This window comes from Vipera ursinii (genome assembly GCF_947247035.1).
Source record: "Vipera ursinii genome assembly, chromosome: 1".
NCBI classification, from domain to species: domain Eukaryota; kingdom Metazoa; phylum Chordata; class Lepidosauria; order Squamata; family Viperidae; genus Vipera; species Vipera ursinii.
In genome coordinates, this window is record NC_139512.1 from 57481474 (window position 1) to 57499674 (window position 18201).

The 18201-nt window shown below is 37.3% G+C and overlaps 1 protein-coding gene across 2 annotated transcripts in view; it reads right to left on the reverse strand.

Annotated features, from left to right (window-relative positions):
* Positions 1-13127, reverse strand: part of SCFD1 (sec1 family domain containing 1) — a 52209-nt gene extending 39082 nt beyond the window's left edge. The window contains exons 1-8 of one of the 2 annotated variants that reach the window (XM_083374494.1): positions 13056-13127; positions 9566-9636; positions 8964-9052; positions 8119-8209; positions 5440-5562; positions 3034-3121; positions 2157-2246; positions 1082-1137 (exon numbers count right to left, since the gene is read on the reverse strand). In XM_083374494.1, coding sequence (XP_083230620.1) covers positions 1082-1137; positions 2157-2246; positions 3034-3121; positions 5440-5562; positions 8119-8209; positions 8964-9052; positions 9566-9636; positions 13056-13086 — 639 coding nt within the window. In that variant the 5' untranslated portion in view covers positions 13087-13127. The remainder of the gene's footprint in view (positions 1-1081; positions 1138-2156; positions 2247-3033; positions 3122-5439; positions 5563-8118; positions 8210-8963; positions 9053-9565; positions 9637-13055) is intronic. The other variant, XM_083374495.1, reaches the window with a different exon arrangement.
* Positions 13128-18201: the final 5074 nt, after the last annotated feature.

The following is an 18201-nucleotide window of genomic DNA, read 5'->3' on the forward strand; positions in this document are numbered from 1 at the left end:
TATACAGATAAGAAATCAAGAGAGTAACCTGGATAATTTTCCTATAACGGATTTACAAAAGAGGCTTTGAAGAATTTTGTGAGAAGGAACAAAATAGAAATGAACAGAAACCTAGTTCTAGGACATTATTTGGAGGGACTAAAGATCAAGATATTTAGAAGTAAAAGGAAGGAATATAAAGTTGGTTTGTTTGATGAAAGTTAAAATACTAGATATGAGAGGCAGTTTGGCGTATTGGTTAAAGCACCAGGGTAGAAACTGGAGACCTTGAGATCTAGTCCCACTTTAGGCACAAAGCCAGCAAAGTGACCTTTGATTAGTTACTCTCTCAAAGCCCAAGGAGGGAGGCAATGGCAAACACTTCTGAAAAACCTTGTCAAGAAAATTGTAGAGATTTGTCCAGAAAGTCTCCAAGAATCAGAAATGATTGAACAGAAGGAAATAAAATAGATATGTTGTTATCTCTAGTATTTGAGCAAGCCAGAATTTTAAACTATGTCCAAGTCTGATAGAAGAATTAAAAACAATTAACTGAAAATGGAAGAAAATCAGATTGCAAATGTATTAGATGAGATTCGAGAGAAAAGTATATAATCCTAAAACTATTTATTTTGCAACAAAACAATAGAAAGTTTAAGATTTGATTGAATAAGATGAATTGGGAAATTCTTCAAATGTGCTTGACTTGATACATCCACGTGAATTTACTATCAAGCAAATGCCAAATCTCTTCTGCAATACAAGTCGAATATACAAATAAAAACACCACTGACCTACTGTAAGATTAGGTGAAAAAGTGTTAAGACACATAGTCTGTTAATACTTATACAATATAAGCATTTGTCCACATTGTAATAGAACAATATGTGCAGTCAGTAAATAAGACCTACTAATATTAGTCCAAAAGTTGGTATAAATAAAATCAAAGGTCTGATTGGGCCCTTGAAAGAGGATGAAATTTGTTTCCGTAAGCTACAGAAACTACACTAACTATTGTATAAAATCCATTCTACATTTTCTATTAAAACACCTACAATGTTTATTTCAATCCCTAATTCAGTTGTGATATTTCATAACTCACCACTGCCACCATTTCTGCTGCTGTTCCTCTTGAGCATCTAATTATTGGAATTGCTCCTATAAAAATAATGTTCAATAAATATCCTTTGATCAAGTCTAGCATATATTTAAGGTAGATGACATATTGTTTGCAATGCTGCACAGTGCATTTTTTATTAAAGAAACAGGTGGGTCACAACTTTGCTAAAACAACATATAAACATACATACATATTAAAAAAGCAGGCAAAGTCTATAGCACCTTTCAGAAAATAAAACAGCAAATTGATAAAACAATAAGAAAATTATATATTGGAGGCTCTGCTTAAAAAGAAGGTCTTTACTAACTGCTAGAATGACATTAATATTCTTCTGGAGTAGACTTTCCAAGCACTGGCAAAGCTACCAAAACCCCAGCCTTAGATAGTCCTAAAAGTTTAATAGAATACAAAAAAGGGCTTCCAAACTTAATTTTAATCAATGGCCCAGTATATACTGGAAAAGGAAGTTCTTCAAATATTCTGTTTTCAATCATTCTGGAATGTAACATTAGTTAACTAATTAACTAATTAACATTAGTATAGAGTCCAAAAATAAACTGGAGACCAGTGCAGCTTGTTTAATACCTGATTATAACCTCAGTATATATATATATTGTCTCTTAACATGGATTTCAGGACTTCCAATGAAAAATGTATTTTAAAAATTCTGACATGATCTAAAACTTTATATTAATTGTAAAACAATGAAAAAGAAATAATTTCAAATTTCATACAAATGAACAATATCAATTCTATCTAATTAATGCTTACAATATCATATCTCCCTCCATGAAAATAGAAAACATGATGAATATTAAAAAAAGTTTAAATTCAAGGTTCAAGCTGATGAGGATTCTTTTGAGAAAATGTTACTTTGGATAGGATAAACTTAAACATTATAACACAACTAATGGGAAAATGAGAAAAGAATATGGAAATACACAAAATAGATGACAAATCCTGTTTTCTTATTATTTACTCCAGATAGCATATTGAAGTAGAAGTAATCATCTTTACTAATAACAGTACAACAAAGAAAAAAGAAGTTTACACTTACCAAGTGTAACAAAGAAACAGAAAAGGCTGTCAACAATTGTATCCATAATGGTCTCCATTTCTGTATCTGTTATGTCTGGTTTGTTAATGGCTATAGTATCAAGAAGGAAACAAAATAATCAGAGTGATTTATTTCTAGCAAAGAAATAAAGTAAGAAATCCTACACTCAAAGATAAACTTCTACAAAAGCAACACATACAACTTGAAAAGCACTACTTATTCTTCTTTGCATAATGAAAAAGAGATATTTAGTATCTTGATGCTATTAATGTAGAGAGCACCAGATAAGTGAAGGCTAGATAAACCAGTCTACTGATAGGTAGATGCACCGAAGGATTTAATAAACATGACATTTTTCTTTCTCATTTTCTTGATTTGGATCAGGCAACCCGTCCCCCCCTCATTGCCTAACCTAGGTTTGACTATCATTATTTCTCTTCCATCTATCCCAATGGAAAGAAAATATATAAGCCATCTCAAAGGATTAATTTTTTTTCAAATTCTGAGGATTATCCAACCAACAAACATCCTTCTTTTGTTCTTTGTAAGAAATATTCAAAACTCCTAAGATTCTGGGACATTCTTTCAGGAGCTAAAAGAGTGCAGGTTTTTAAAAAAAGACAATTTGTCTCATTAAGATCCATTTTCATCTTAATAGCAAATGCATAGTTAATGATGTGGTCTTAAGTGTTTAATAGCAAAATTCTGTATCAGTGATAGAAAATTTGTATGCATGTAAAGAGTTACAGGGTTAAGATCTTATACAGTTTAACTGTACTACACTCTCAATAATGTACTTTAAAGGATAGGCTGAAAAAAAGTCTAACAAATATTGATTTAAATACCACACATTACATTAAATAAAAGAATCACCTACCATGATATGAAACAAGCTCCTTATTTTGATTGCATAACACAAACATGTCATCTTCCAAGGTAATGAAATTGAGGTATTGGTCAAAAACCTATACATCAAGACAAAACGATCATCACTACAGAAACATCTTTGTAGATATTACACATATTTAATTAACATATTTGAGAAATATCACACGAAATAACCATAGTGAAATAATACATTCAGTAGTGAGGCAATCTCAGGAAAAGTACGTGTGTGGATTAAAGAGGTATTGAGGACATAATCACAGGGCAGCAGTATCTTCAAGGAGCCACTAACTCCTGACTTTTCCTCCTTTGGATCCAAATACTGCGTACGTCTACTTTATAGAAAACATTCTAGTTATAAACATTATTATTTCATTTTTACTATTCTTTAGCAATCCTACAAAAAGATACGATACAGAGGATTATAGTAGCTAAGAATTTATAAAAATATAGGTGTTCCAACTTGTGGAAAGAATTTCCAATAAAACAAAACTATCACAGGATACAATGCCTACATGCATTATGCGTCTCTGTGGCGACTCCCTCCCTATAGAGTATCTCTCTCCAGAAATAAGATTATTCCTAACTTGATACTTTTCCAGAAGTATTCTGTTTGTTGCCACTTCAGTATGTATTGTATGGGTTTCTGTACTGTGTTTTTTAATTTTGTAAGCCATCCACGGCCACCATCTGTGAGTATTTATTTGTTTAATAAATAAATTAGAAAATGATATGTGACAAGTTATCTCAACTAATTTTGCAACTGGCTATACGTCTTTATGCATAACCCATTTTTTCTCTTTGAAAAAAACACCTTATAACCCCTATGGATGGTATGAGCCTTCCTCAATCTTGGATCCTCTATCAGAGACCTGGGAATTAGAGGGCTCTGTGCTGTAACGTAGCCGTTCCTAGCACTGCCTTGTTCTGGACTCTGATATCACAGATTCTGGGATCACACTGGAGCCACTCTCCCAACTCAGAAGTCACAGCCCCGAGTGCTCCTATCACCACTGGAACCACTTTGGCCTTTATTTTTCACATTATCCTTTGGTACTTTCTCCAGCTTCTCATACTCCATACTGATGTTGTTTGTACTTGGCACCACTACATCTAACACCACTGCTGTTTTCTGGCCCTCGACTACACCATGATGTTGGTTGATTGGCCAGTACCTGCCTAAATGGATCTGGAAGTCCCACAAGATCCTAGTTCCATTATTCTCTACGATCTTCTGTTGAGCCCATACCCTGTGTACGTTCCTGAACCCAATGCCAGCTACTTGATCATGCTGTTCAGTATATGCTGTTCTTGCCTGCATCTTACATCCTATTACTATGTCCGTTGGACTGTCTCGGAAGCTTCTCTGCAGTCTGCACCTCAACTTCTATCAAGTGTGATAAATGTCTGCTTCTATGATCTTGTGCGTCTTGCCTCTTCTTGTGCTGACATGATCAGTGCCGCAGTGCTGTTTGTTAATTCAGCCCTTTCCAGTCACTGGTAAGATTCTCTAATGTCTGCCACATCAGCTATCTGTCGCTGGTACATCCCATGCAGGGTTTGTCTTGCTATGGCACTTTCTCTGCTTGATCTTCCTCTTAAGTCTGCTGCTTCTGGAATATTTCTGGATGTTCTGGGTTTTGTCCAGGATGGTGGCTTTGACATTCACCAGACACCACCTGCCGTTTCCAGCTGGTGTGCAGTTCTTGGGTACTTGACTTGGCCTGGAAATCTTTGTACATTGTGAGGAGCTTTTGAGTCTTCACATCAACAGTTTTCATGCCCATATTATGGTGGCCAGTGCACTATACTGGTAGGGAAACTGATGAGTGGCAGACCAAATGTGGTAATGGTGATCTTATTTTTCCCATTGAGCTAGGTTTTCAGGACCTGCTTATCCTTTGTTGGTACTTGGATATTGCTATCTTTCTTGCGTCATCATGGTATCCATGTAACTGTGAGATACCAAGTTATTTGCAACTGGTCTGAACATCTGTGTATCCATATCCAGTCCTTGTGATTATATGGCCTATGCAGAACAGCAATATGCACAGTGCATCAGTTGGTGTATGCCATACTTGATGGCCATTGGTGTGAGATATTTTGAATTGACGACTTCCAGTGTTGTGTTCCACAGTCGTATTGAGTTCTTGAGATAGTCTTGCTGCCTTATACAGCATCAGGCAATCACAAATCCACGTATGTGTTAGAGATTCAAATGCTGAAACTACTTTTTGGAATTAAAGATATACAGTACCAGTCACTGCACAAGCAATATATCTTCAGAGATATATTTTTAGAGTAATTATAGATTTGTGCCAAATACATCTCTGGGAAATACATAAGCATGTGTGTCATGTTCACCTGTGTTAATATAACTTAAAATTATATTTTGTACCTTAGCAACTTGGGTAACTGCATTGGCACCAAGAGCAGCATTTGCTATATCTTCCAGTTTACTTCTTGAAATGGCAGAAATAAAATTTAAATAATACGATTCATAAAGTTGATTTCTAAGGTCCTGAAAGAAAAAAAGAAAAAATAATGTTAAATAAGTTGGCTTTTAGTAAACAAGAATGCTTTAAGATTAAAATATTACTGTAAAATATACAGTAAAGATGTAATTATTTTATGCAATTCTCCATTGGACAAATTAACTGTCAAGAACTTGCCTTATTTAGGAGTACAATTTTATTTTCTTATCAATTTAAGCATATAGAAATTACCTTTAATGAATGCCATGAGAAGTTGAAAATGGATGCATAAAACTGAACAGCTGACCAGATGTGGTTGTATGACATTTCGTAAAACAAACCAAGGAGGTATGTTTAATTAAATTTGGGATGTCCTGCATCATGATTAAATACATTTTTCTAGTCCCTTGCTGAGTCATGTATTAGGATTGAAATTTCAATATTCAAGGTCCTGGTCATGATCTTTAAGTCCTTACATGGCATGGGTCCGGGTTACCTCGGGGACCACCTGCTGCCGGCGTCAACTTCCCTCCGCCCAGTATGTGCCCACAGAGAGGGCCTCCTCAGGGTGCCTCCGGTCAGGGAATGTCGACTGGTGGCCCCCAGGGGGAGGGCCTTCTCTGTGGGCGCTCCGGCATTATGGAACCAACTGCCGGTTGAGCTCCGGATGGCATCAGACCTCCGATCCTTCCGCCGCGGGCTGAAGACCCACTTATTTGAATTAGCTGGTCTGGCCTGATGGGGGAATATGGGTTTTTAAATTGGTTTTTTAGTACTTTATTATTGTTGTTTTTTAACTGGGCACTGGTTTAATTTCCTTTTAACTCTTGTATTGCTATTTATATATGCCCTGTGAACCGCCCTGAGTCCCTAGGGAGAAGGGCGGTATAGAAATCAAATAAAACTAAAACTAAAACTAAACTTAGTTCCTTATTGATAAGATTGCCTGCATTAATACATTGTTAAAATGCTTTTAAGTGAAAAAGTGCTTATTTATTTTAAAATGAATGTCACCTGGGTTACAGAAATGAAAAATATGGAATAATTCATCAAAATTCTGTGACGTGTATGGTTCTTAAAAATATGAATATAGTTGACCACCACATCTGCTGGTTGAAGAATTTGTATCATGGCCAGGAAGCATTTTCTATAGAAGAAACATGAAAAAGTGGGCATTTCCTTCCCAATTATTCCAAAGACAGGTTCAGTTAGTGCTTCAGTTCATTAGCTCCGTCTGCAGTTTGTGAATAAAAAGCTATTTGGAGAGCTCAAAGAAGCATAATTGAGAAATTAGAAATAAATAGGTATTATTAAATACAACTGATTACTGAAACTGAGGTCCAGGAGTGTTAGGATCAGCTCCAACTCTGATCCAACTTGCTCCAGAAGAGCTGGATGGACCTCATCCTAAAGAAGCATCGAGCATTCCAATACCTTAAGTAGATTCATTGGGAAATCACTGGAACTGGAAAGACCATCAAGCTCCAGTATGTGCCATATGCAATAAAGAATAGAGAGCAGAGCAGCAGTTAACAAGCCAGGGAAACTCCCAACAGTTACCGAGTCCATTGACACGGGTTCTATTTAAGGGCAACTGCTAGCCTGGCTTCCTTCAGTGAAAATACCACTCTGCTTATTGAAAACCCGCTTGTTTGTACCCCAAATTCCTGCCTGTGGAAACTCTGGATACAGACCAGCTGATGACCTACCCAAGACAGAGATCTTTGGATTATGCCCCAACAAAACTTCTGCCTGATGCATTCAGCCTTTGAAAACTCATGACAGCTTCCAAGAGATTTGGTTCTGTTCAAATTTTGGATGCAATTTACTTATGTACCCTGTCTAAAATCTGTAACATCTTCTAACAATAACATATCTGCTGTTTACTCTACTGTATATTATTAGACTAATATTCTTGTCTTGACTCTCAGGCTCAAATTCCTGATTCTCAGACACATATGTATTTCCTTCACACGATTCTTGTTGTTTTCCATACTTCATGCATTTAAATAAAGTAGAATAACTAGTTTATTCCTTCCTATTTTTATATACATTTTTATCAGATACTCTACATCCTGCTTTTCTAATGTAGTTCTTAGTACTTGATGGTGCCTATTTGCTGGGTTGTATTCTCCTCTTCCAACAGTATTCAGTTTAAAACTCTACCATTAGGTTTTCAAAGCATTTTCAAGTCACATTCCTCCTAGTTTTTATAGGTCCATCTCTTGCAAGGACTCCATCATTCTTGGAAATGTGTCAATTATCAAGAAATCTAAACTGTTTTTATTAGTACCACATGTAGCCAGCTGTTTAGTTAAGCTTTTATCTCCCCATCTGAAGAAGATAACTTTTATCATCCAAAAATTCAAGCCATAAGTTTGATTATACTCAAGTTTTATCTTATTTGAAAACCAAGAAATCCAGGATTGGATGATCACTTTTCCAAATGTATCCCTCACACGTAACATTGAGATGAAATGTCTATCTCTTAACAATTCCTCAGAATACACAGCTGTCACCCTCTTATCTTATTTGTATTCCCTTGAATTCTATATTATAATTTTGTTACTGTTTATAGAAAATGTTAAATAGGCTAAATCTACCTGGCACACCCTATCAATATTTTCTTCTGTTGGCATTACAAAATATATTGCGGGAACATCAGGTATAGGGTCTCGATCAGAATGAAGAAGACTGAAAAGAAAAGAAACCTAAGTTATTTAATACCAAGTAAATAAACTAAAAAGCCATTTAAAGAAAAAAGATATCATTTTAATCCTATGAATTCTTACTTGGGATTAAGCTTTACAAAAAAGCTGAGTATTATTTATTATTTTTATCATCTTTCCATAAATGTTGGCTACAATTAACTATACAAAAATGCAAACAGAACAATCTATAACAAAACATTTTTAAAAAGTTAAACCAACAGTGAACACATTAATGTGTAAAAGATACATTTTAGGTTCTATTCAAAAACTCAAGAACAGGGACTAATTAATAAGAAAGTTTTTTATTTATTCTATGACAGTCTCTGTGATTGTATCATAGCCCGGAAAAAAATAAGATACACTATTTAATGAAATACATTTTCTCCTATCAGCAACATCCATGAACACTTCTGAACTCTGTTGAAAGACTGTTTTGATACATGATTAAAACATATATTTTTAGATTTTTCTCTTGGTGTTCTTCAGTATCTCCCAAACTAATAATTTTGTCATCATTCTCATCAAATTTGTTTAACATTATACTGACTGGCACGCTAGTGCTTCAAGACAGAGCAATGGCTCTGATTAGTATTGAGCCCTTATAACATTTTCATCTACTGCCCCACTGGTAGGATATCCAATTTACAACTTAATCTGATAAACTTTCAATCACATAAAATCTTTCAAATACTATGTACTACAATATATATTCAGACACAAATATGCACAATACATACAGATGCAAAGTAATGCCCATATCTCTTAATTCTTTCACAGACAGTAATGGAGATATTATGTCCTGGCCAAATCTGTCATAAATAAGAACCTAAAATGGAAACACAAATAATATTAAGACATATACTATGTATATAATCTTAATAAATTCTGTGTATGCTCTTTTCCCACTAACACTTATTATATAGTTAATATTACAGGTAGTCCTCAACTACCTAAAAATATGGTACTATACAGCTCTCCCATTCAAAAAATAAGTAAACCTTTTATTTAAACAAAGGAAGGGATGAATTAACAGAAAATATAAACAAAACAGTAGGTTAAACAGTTTTAGCTGCAATATTAAGAATAGTTTTGAAAATAAATGTTCTTAGATGTTTACAATTCTTTGTTTTTATACAACCTTCATCAAAATTTCAGGTCAACTAATTTTCAATTGTCATTTTTTTCTATTTACTTCTTTGTTTTTCACAAATAATATTGCTTCAACATGTCACTTTATTAGCTAGAATTATAAAATATATTTTCCAAAAATAATGACAAGGGAGTTAATTTGACAATATAAATTATCTTGGATAAAAGATCAATTCATAACTTGACTTACTTTCCATACTGGTTCACCTGTAGTGTTTTTAACAGGTGGCACATTAAAATTCAACATGCGCTTCAAAGCCCCTGAAAAAAGAAAGAGTTCCATTTTATTTGCTAATAATTATAATGATCGCAATCTTAAAATATTTATATTTGGAGGGCAATGCAGAGAATGGGCCTATAGTCTTTTGAATATGCTATTACACAAATGCTTCTTTTAAATTAAAGGACTAGAGGAATTCTTGTTTATGGACATTAATATCTAAAACTGACAACTATAAAAGAAATGAAAACATGTGCAAGACATTATACAAATGTCTCACTAAGCCCTTGGCACCATTTTTATCAGATGCAGCAGGAAGAGTAAATGCAATTGGAAGATCTATTCCATGTATAAGTAGTCCTCGCTTAGTGACCATAGTTGTGACTGGTAATTTTAGTCTTCTGCTGCTCTCCTCATATTGGAGGGGACATTTATAAAAACATGTTTATGTGTAGACTGCCCCCCTCTCATGGTAAGCACTAATCTTGCAGAAAGTTTGATTTATACTCCCCCCAATCAATAACTAAGGGAGATCAATAAAATGTATGCCTCCTTCACATTATTATATAATAAAATAATTAGGATGGAATATAACAAGCAGCTGTTACCAAAAGTCAAATGGGTGAGGAGAAATTTTTAACAGGCCTGTCTTGGACTCTTCCATTAAAGTCCACCCAGGCTCCCCAGGAATCAAACTGACAATGTATAGTAGACCTGCCATGTTTTACCAGGCCTTTTGAGTGTGCTATTGTGGTGCTGCCAAGGAATGGTTCACTGAGTATTTCTAGGATAGAAAAATGGTTTTACCCAACAAGTTATAAGTCTTGGAACAGTGATCCCACTGCATCTAACAGTGTGGCTGGGTGCTCATCCTTGATTCTTGGCAATGAGGTTTCAATGGACAGGAAGGCAAACCCATTTGGCACTTTTACAGAGAAAGGTGTGAGTTTTACAGAGGCCTACTTTTAGCGTAGCTTCTTTCATGCCATCAGAGCAAGTTGGTATTATATTTCTACCCTCTTCCCTATATTGACATCCCCATGTTTTAGGTTTGTTTGGTTTATTATTTATGGTATCTATCTTTATGGTGTTTCTCTCTTCCATCTACCTAATTACTATGACAGAAGGACTGCCCAAAATTTCCTGATTGTCATCAGGAAAGTCCCTCTTTCTGGCATGCTTTCCAAAGTTTTAAGGGTGTTCTTTCAACCTGTCACCTATTAACATTTCTACCATTGCTAATTGTCATGATCTTTGGATGCAGTGGCAAGGAATAATGGGACCTGTGATCAGACACACTTAGAAGACATCAGATTAGATGAAGCATCTGTTAGCTGTAGCCAGGGCTTTTTTTCTCATAGAACGCTCAGAATGGAGTTCCGGCACCTTTTTTGGATGGAACCTTGTAGGGTAGGCAAGGTGGGTTGTATGACATGTGTGAGTTCTGGCACCTTTTTCTTTTACAAAAAAAGCACTGGCTGTAGCACATAAAAGAAGAATCCTAACTAATATATTGAATATATTGAATCAGGGAGTCTATGCCCATTACTTCTTGGGATAATAGGTCTTTAGAAATCTTGCTTGTTTTTGGATGTTATCTCTTTTTTGATGCAAGAAACTCAACATTCTTACATTACAAAATAAAGCTTATTTATTAGGCTTGTATTCCTCTATATGCAAAATTTCTTGGCAGATTTACAAGCATACATAAATGCAAGTTTAATATTTCTAGTTATGCTTGCATTGTAGAGCAATTTCTTGAATGAAGACTTCTAACCAAAATGGAATATTGATGAATATTCATAGAAATGGCCAAATTATACCAGTCCTACACAGATTGCCAGTTTGTTTCTAGGCATGATTCAAAATTTAGGTGACATTTTTTAAAGCTTAATTTCTTGATACCTTAGGATTTATCTCCTTTCATACTGCCATTTTACCAAGACATGATGAAAAGCCCTTCCTTTGTCTGTGTCCCAGTTGGGGCAAGAAAAATAACCTTTTATGGTCACATCTAAGTGTTAGAATATTGTATCTTGGGAGGCTAGGCTAGCACATTCAGTGTGGCATTTTGCCAATAGGTCAACATCTTACCTTTTAGGAATATATGACCTCTAAAAGCAACCTGTTCAACTTTGTAAATGTCTTAGAAAAAAAGCCCCTATGCAAAGGTATAGCGGTTATGAATTCTCCTACAAGTTACTAAATTGATGAGAGCAAGAAAGGTATATCCTAAAACTCAAGTACACCATGAAAACCTACCAAAGGATCCCTCCAAATGAAGCTTATTGAAAGAAATTGACAAAATGAGTTCAATATGGATTAGTGCAAAATGAGATTAGTTTAAAGTTATATGTTAACTCCATATATAATTTAATTGCTCTGAACTGGACACATTCTTCCTTTTTCTGTAGCATAGCAGCAGTTAACTTTTACTTCTAAACTCAACCTCCGAAGCATATTTGACTTGGACTTTATTTGGAAAATAATATTTTACCTACGATATCGAGCTGTAAAGCAAGCTATAAAAGTCCTACAATTTAACAGTAAGAGAGATTATTGTCTACCTTGAAGAAAAAAAAAACCCTGACTCTACTGCAACTTTCCTGATCCAAGTGTTTTCCAGATGGCTTAGATGACAAACCCCCTAATCCCAATGAACAATAACCACTGTTGGGTGGGAATGATAGATGCAGCCATGCATCAACTCTTGAGGGCAGCTGGTTGGGGAGTGTCCCCTTAAAGGACCCTCTGTTTTACAAACTCCAAGTACGCATTTTTTATACCCGATTCATTTTGAAACTGTCTTGTCGATTTTTAAAAGATTAAACCGGGACACCACACTAAAATTTAATTCAAGTATGGGTTTCTCTCCAAAACAATCCCTTTTGCAACGCAGTACTGGTGGAAGGCCGGGTTCCTGTTTTGCACTATGCCCTTAAACCAGGGGTCTTCAAACTTGGCCTTTTTATGACTTGTGGACTTCAACTCCCAGAATTCCTCAGCCAGCAAAGCTGGCTGAGGAATTCTGGGAGTTGAAGTCCACAAGTCATAAAAGGGCCAAGTTTGAAGACCCCTGCCTTAAACTTTAGCTCACGAAATCCTTCCTAGCCGATAATCGCCAAGGCTAGGGAAAAGCGAAAATAAAGGCAGGCCTCCAGAAGCACCCTAAGCGGGAGGCACACAAGGAGCATCCCAATAGAGGGCACCCCAGGAGTGGGGGCTCAGTCAGCCCAGGCGAGGCTGGGCAAGACAGCTCGCTCACGACGAGGCAGAAAATCAGTTCTCTCACAAAAAGTAAGCTACAGCCACGAAGGGAGGGCCGCAATCCACCCCGGACGGACTCGAAGGAGACTCCTAAGCCTTCTCTTTCGAGCCAGCCCCGGCTTCAGGAGTGCCGAAGAAGGTTAAGGCGACCGGACCAAAGAATCCGGCGGGCGACCTAACGCCGGGCACTCACCGGTCTGCTTCTCCCGGATACTGGCCGCCATCTTCGCCTGGTGTTCGGGCCGACTCCGCCCACCTCACCGCCGCGCCATCACCAGCCGGCAGACGTGGCGCGCGAGAGGGCTTCACGCGGGTTCTTGCGGTAGCGCGGCGGGCGGAGTCTGCCGAGTCTCTCGTTCGACCTGTCGGCGCTGATGCTGCGGCCCGGGTTGCTCCCTCGGAGAAAGGAAGAAAGCGATGCGGCATCTTGGCGGGATCAGTGTTCCGCTTCTGCTTCTTGAGGAAGTTACGAGTTAGGCTTTGGCGTTTTCCTGTCGTGTTCTGGGACTGATTCTCGTTTCGGACATTATTCACCTTGTTGGCGACAATTGGTCGGATGGCTGGTGCCGGACAGCTGGATCGATAACCCTCGGCACCGTTTTATGGGATTTTTTTTTTTGAGTGTGAAAGCGAATTGGCGCATTGAAGCTTTCATCCTGTCAAAACCTGTCGCTTCGGGCAGCAATTGCTTTTAGGGGACTACCTTACATTCTAAAAGTTAAAAAAAAAAAGCTTTGGTCGTGTTTTTCCCCCCTCTCCAATACATGGCTTGGGTCCGGGATATCTGAGGGAACACCTGCTGCCAGCATCAAGTTCCCTTCGTCCAGTGCGCTCCCACAGGGAGGGTCTTCTCAGGGTGCCACCGGTTAGAGATTGCCGGCGGGTAACACCCAGGGATAGAGCCTTCTCAGTGGGGGCGTCTGCCCTTTGGAACCAGCTGCCAGTGGAGCTGAGGACCGCCCCCGACCTCCGTTCATTCCGCCGGGACCTGAAGACCTGGCTCTTCGAGCTCTCTGGCCCAGGCTGAGGATTAATTTATTTAAATTGGGGTTTTATTTATACAGGGATAAATTTAATCTTTTTTAAACTTGGTTTTTAACTTTTGTATTTTTGGTTTTTAATTACCCTGTAAACTGTCCTGAGTCCTCCGGAAAAGGGCGGTATATAAATGTAATAAAATAATAATAATAATTCTTACAACTACCGGACCCTGCACCTGCAGGAAAAGCGCTAGGATGATGATGATGATGATGACGACGGCATTCTAAAAACTGGAAAGGAGGCGTAGGATCTTGTTCTTTAAACTTTAGTCTCACTTATTTCACCTTAAAACAGAAGCAAAACTACAACTTTTCAGAATGCTAACTAAATCCCTTTACCTCTTTGATTTTTCAGGGTGGCTGAGGTCTGACTGGAACTGGCTTTAACACCAGAAGAGCCACAGTTCCCTGTGCCTACCTCGAATCAGGCACTGAACGTAATTGCTTTGGGAATAAACGAAATAAGACTGTACAAGATTGTATTTGTCTCTCCAAAATACCAAGAATGATTGAAGTTCCCCTCTTTCTTCTAGCAATGGTTAATTATTCCTGCACTTCACAGGCAATTTCTGTATCTGAAGTCTAATTTCTAGGCATCAAATTTATGAAGAAAGGAAGATTTAAGCATTTTTGTAACAAATCTTGTTTCTATTATCAGGATAGTTGGGATCCAGTAGTTACCTCATCTTTAGCAAAAACAACAACAACAAAAAACACACCTGAGAGCTGATTTCCTTCAAAGCAATTTATTTTTAAATAAATGTCTGACATTGATAATAAATGAAATTGAAATTGCAGCAAATAAAAAAGGAAAATGGGAATAGGATTTGGATTTAGTTTTGGTGTAATCCCAGTTCTAACCTTGAATCTAAGGAGCACTTTTCCAGATTTAGCTAATGTAATACCTGCACAAAATCTTTTGGCAAAATGACTTTAGTTACATTCCATTTTGATAAAATAATTATATAGTGCTGTCTCAGAAGCTGTGTTCTGACGATTGCAATAGAAAAGCTTTTATTGGATCATGTAACTCCTTTGTTAGAAAATGTTTTCTTAGCTTTGCTTCCAGGCAGAATCTAAAACATGACTTCTAAAGCCCTATTAACTCCCATATTTTTAAAGTATAGTTTTTCTACATATCAACTATATGAGTTTCATTTTTTCAGTAGAAATCTTTGTTAGAATTAAAGCACTTTTGTTAAAAAAATTAGTGTCTTCCCTTTATCCGTTCCCATTCTGGAATTGTTTTTTTGTCTAAATATTGTCTGGTCATAGCATCAAAACCTTAGATTTCTGAGTAATTTACTGAATATGGCAACAAATAACTTCTACACACATTTTAATATAATTCTAGTTGAAAAATGATCCAAGAAATTTATTCTTCCTTGCTATGGCTTCACACCTTCACCCAAAGGCAGGAACAGGCCAATTTCTTATAAATTGATTATACAACATTGGTTGCAAATATGCTTTACTATAACTTTTAGAAGGCCTAAAAACTTAAAATTTTAAATAAACTTAACACTTAAAGATCAGTTTGTCACATTTATGGATTGCTGGAAGAAGCATCTGATTACAGTTGTCTTAACTGGAATATTAAGATCTCCAACTTTGTTACTGCTCAAGATTTAATCAGACATGGAAGATGCCGAGTCAATTTTACAAATAGATACACACAATTAGAGAATTCAATTGATTTAGTTCACCCATTTTTCAAAAATCATGAATCTAGCCTTTGATACCATTGACAAAATGTCTATTATTACTTTCAGCATTTGATAGTTCTCATTGTTGTGTAATTAGGGCAGCTACGAAGAGCCATTTTCAGCATCTGAATGCGATCAAAAGGATAGATGGATACCTTTTTCATCATAGGCATGCTAAACTGATAGTTTAATATTACCAAGTCAAATGGCATGGCAATGTTTAATTTTACTGCTTAGAAATCTCACATATGAAGTGTTTTTGTATGACAACCTTTTGCTGCTTTTGCCATAAAAGCAAAACACTCCATATTAATTCCATTAGAATTAGCTTTTCATTTTCAAATTATGATTGATGTGTAATACAATTGTTTAAACAGTACTAAATTCTCCTGATCTGATTTCTATATGCTTGTGCTTGCATAGGAAAAGAAATTTCAAGTGTACTAGAAGAAACAATATATGTAGATTCCTTGTTCATTTACAGCTATCTTTTATCAGGCAAAAGGAATTGGATTGGCACACTATTCTAATCTAACTGCATCTACATGGAGGGAAGTGTGTAGTGGGGTGCCCCAGGGCTGTGTTCTGGGCCCAGTGCTCTTCAACATCTTCATTAGTGATTTGGACAAGGGGATAGATGGGAAATTTATCAAATTTGTAGATGGCATCAAGCTGGCAGGAATAGCCAACACTCCAGAAGATAGACTTAAGATACAGAAGAATCTTGACAGACTTGAACATTAGGCGCTATCTAACAAAATGAAATTCAATGATGAAAAAGGTGCTACATTTAGGCAAGAAAAACCAAATGCATAGTACGGTATAGGTCACGGGTAGGCAACCTCGGCTCTTTTATGACTCATGGACTTCAACTCCCAGAATTCCTGAGTCAGCTATGCTGACTCAGGAATTCTGGGAGTTGAAGTCCCATGAGTCATAAAAGAGCTGAGGTTGCCTACCCCTGGTATAGGTGGTATCTTGCTCAATAGTAGTAACTGTGAGAGGGATGTTGAAGTCCTAGGGGACAATCACTTAAGTATGAGCCAGCAGTGTGCTGCAGCTGCCAAAAAAGCCAAACAGTGCTAGGCTGCATTAACAGAGGGATAGAATCAAGATGGAAACTAATCCTGACAAAACAATTAATCAATGAACAACCTGCCTCCCGAAGTTGTGAATTCTCCAAAACTGTAAGTTTTTAAGAAGAGACTGGACAACCATTTGTCCGAAATGGTGTAGGGTTTCCTGCCTGAGCAGAGGGTTGAACTAGAAGACCTCAAAGGTCCCTTCCAACTCTACTACTACTAATCAATCATTCATTTTCTTGTAGCATATGGGTTCTTTAGAAAAGTTGAGGTACAATGTTAATGCTTCCTTCTACTGCAACAGAAGAAGTCTGTTCTTTTTCTCTTCTCCCCCTCACTTCCCCCCTTTTTCCTCCCCACTGTGTCCTACTATTTGCTTTTGTATTTTGTTCTATAATCTAATAAAATATTACAAACTGTAAGAAAAAAGTACCAGTTTTAATTTCTTTGGTGGCTGTTCCTTTGCTGAATTACTTTCCCTTTGCACTGACAAATATATGATGAATTTATCCATGTTTATTAATATGCACCACTACCAGCTAGCTCAGGGGTCTTCAAACTTGGCTCTTTTAAGACTTGTGGACTTCAACTCCCAGAATTCCTCAGCCATCATGGCTGGATGAGGAATTCTGGGAGTTGAAGTCCACAGGTCTTAAAGTTGCTAAGTTTGTAGACTCCTGAGCTAGCTGGTCGGCCCTTGTTAGCTCTCCTTCCACAGTGTAATAAGAATTCAACAACCCCCCCCCCCCAATCCCTTCCCTGTATCCTTAAAGGCACAGGAAAAGGGCAAAGCAAAAGAGGCTCACAAAATAAAAACATAAACCCTGGCTTTTTTCCCCTCTAAGCTGCCTCAGGGGTGTCATGTGTCACAATGTTGCAATGCAAGACTGAAAGGCTCTGGCAATTGCGAAAAGCTTTAGCTTTAAAATTAAACCTTAAATTTACCTTAAAGGAAAACAGACTCAAGATAAGGGGGTGAAACTAATTATATTTGTTTAAAGGGATTAAAACTGCAGAAATCAACACTTGCACTCATTGCTAGCCTAAAATACAGTCTAAAATATTTCAATAACCAAAGCACACAAAGGAGCCTCTGAATTACAAAACGCTGTAAAAACTGTACAAAAATCTTTATGGTAACCCAATCAAGCTGCCAGCTGATCCAGAACGAAAGAAACCCACCTCCTTTCCAACATGCCAGCTTTTCATTTCATCAGCGCTGTTTGCATTCTCCTGGCTGGAGAAAACGAACCAGGGGACTTTTTCTTCCAGCAACAGCTGCTGCTTCTCTGTCCCTGTTTCCTCCCTTCCGGCTGACCTCTCCTCTTTTTGTCCCCCCCCCTTTCCTGCCCAAACAACCTCCTTTTATAGCCTCTCCTCTGCTCCCCCTTTTTCTTCAGTTCACCTCCAGCTCTGTGCTTCTTCCAGAAGCGCCAATCAGCTGGAGACCTGTTGGCTCCTGGGGCCTCTGCCAAGCCCAGACAGTCCTACAGCTGCAACTGCCTCTCCCT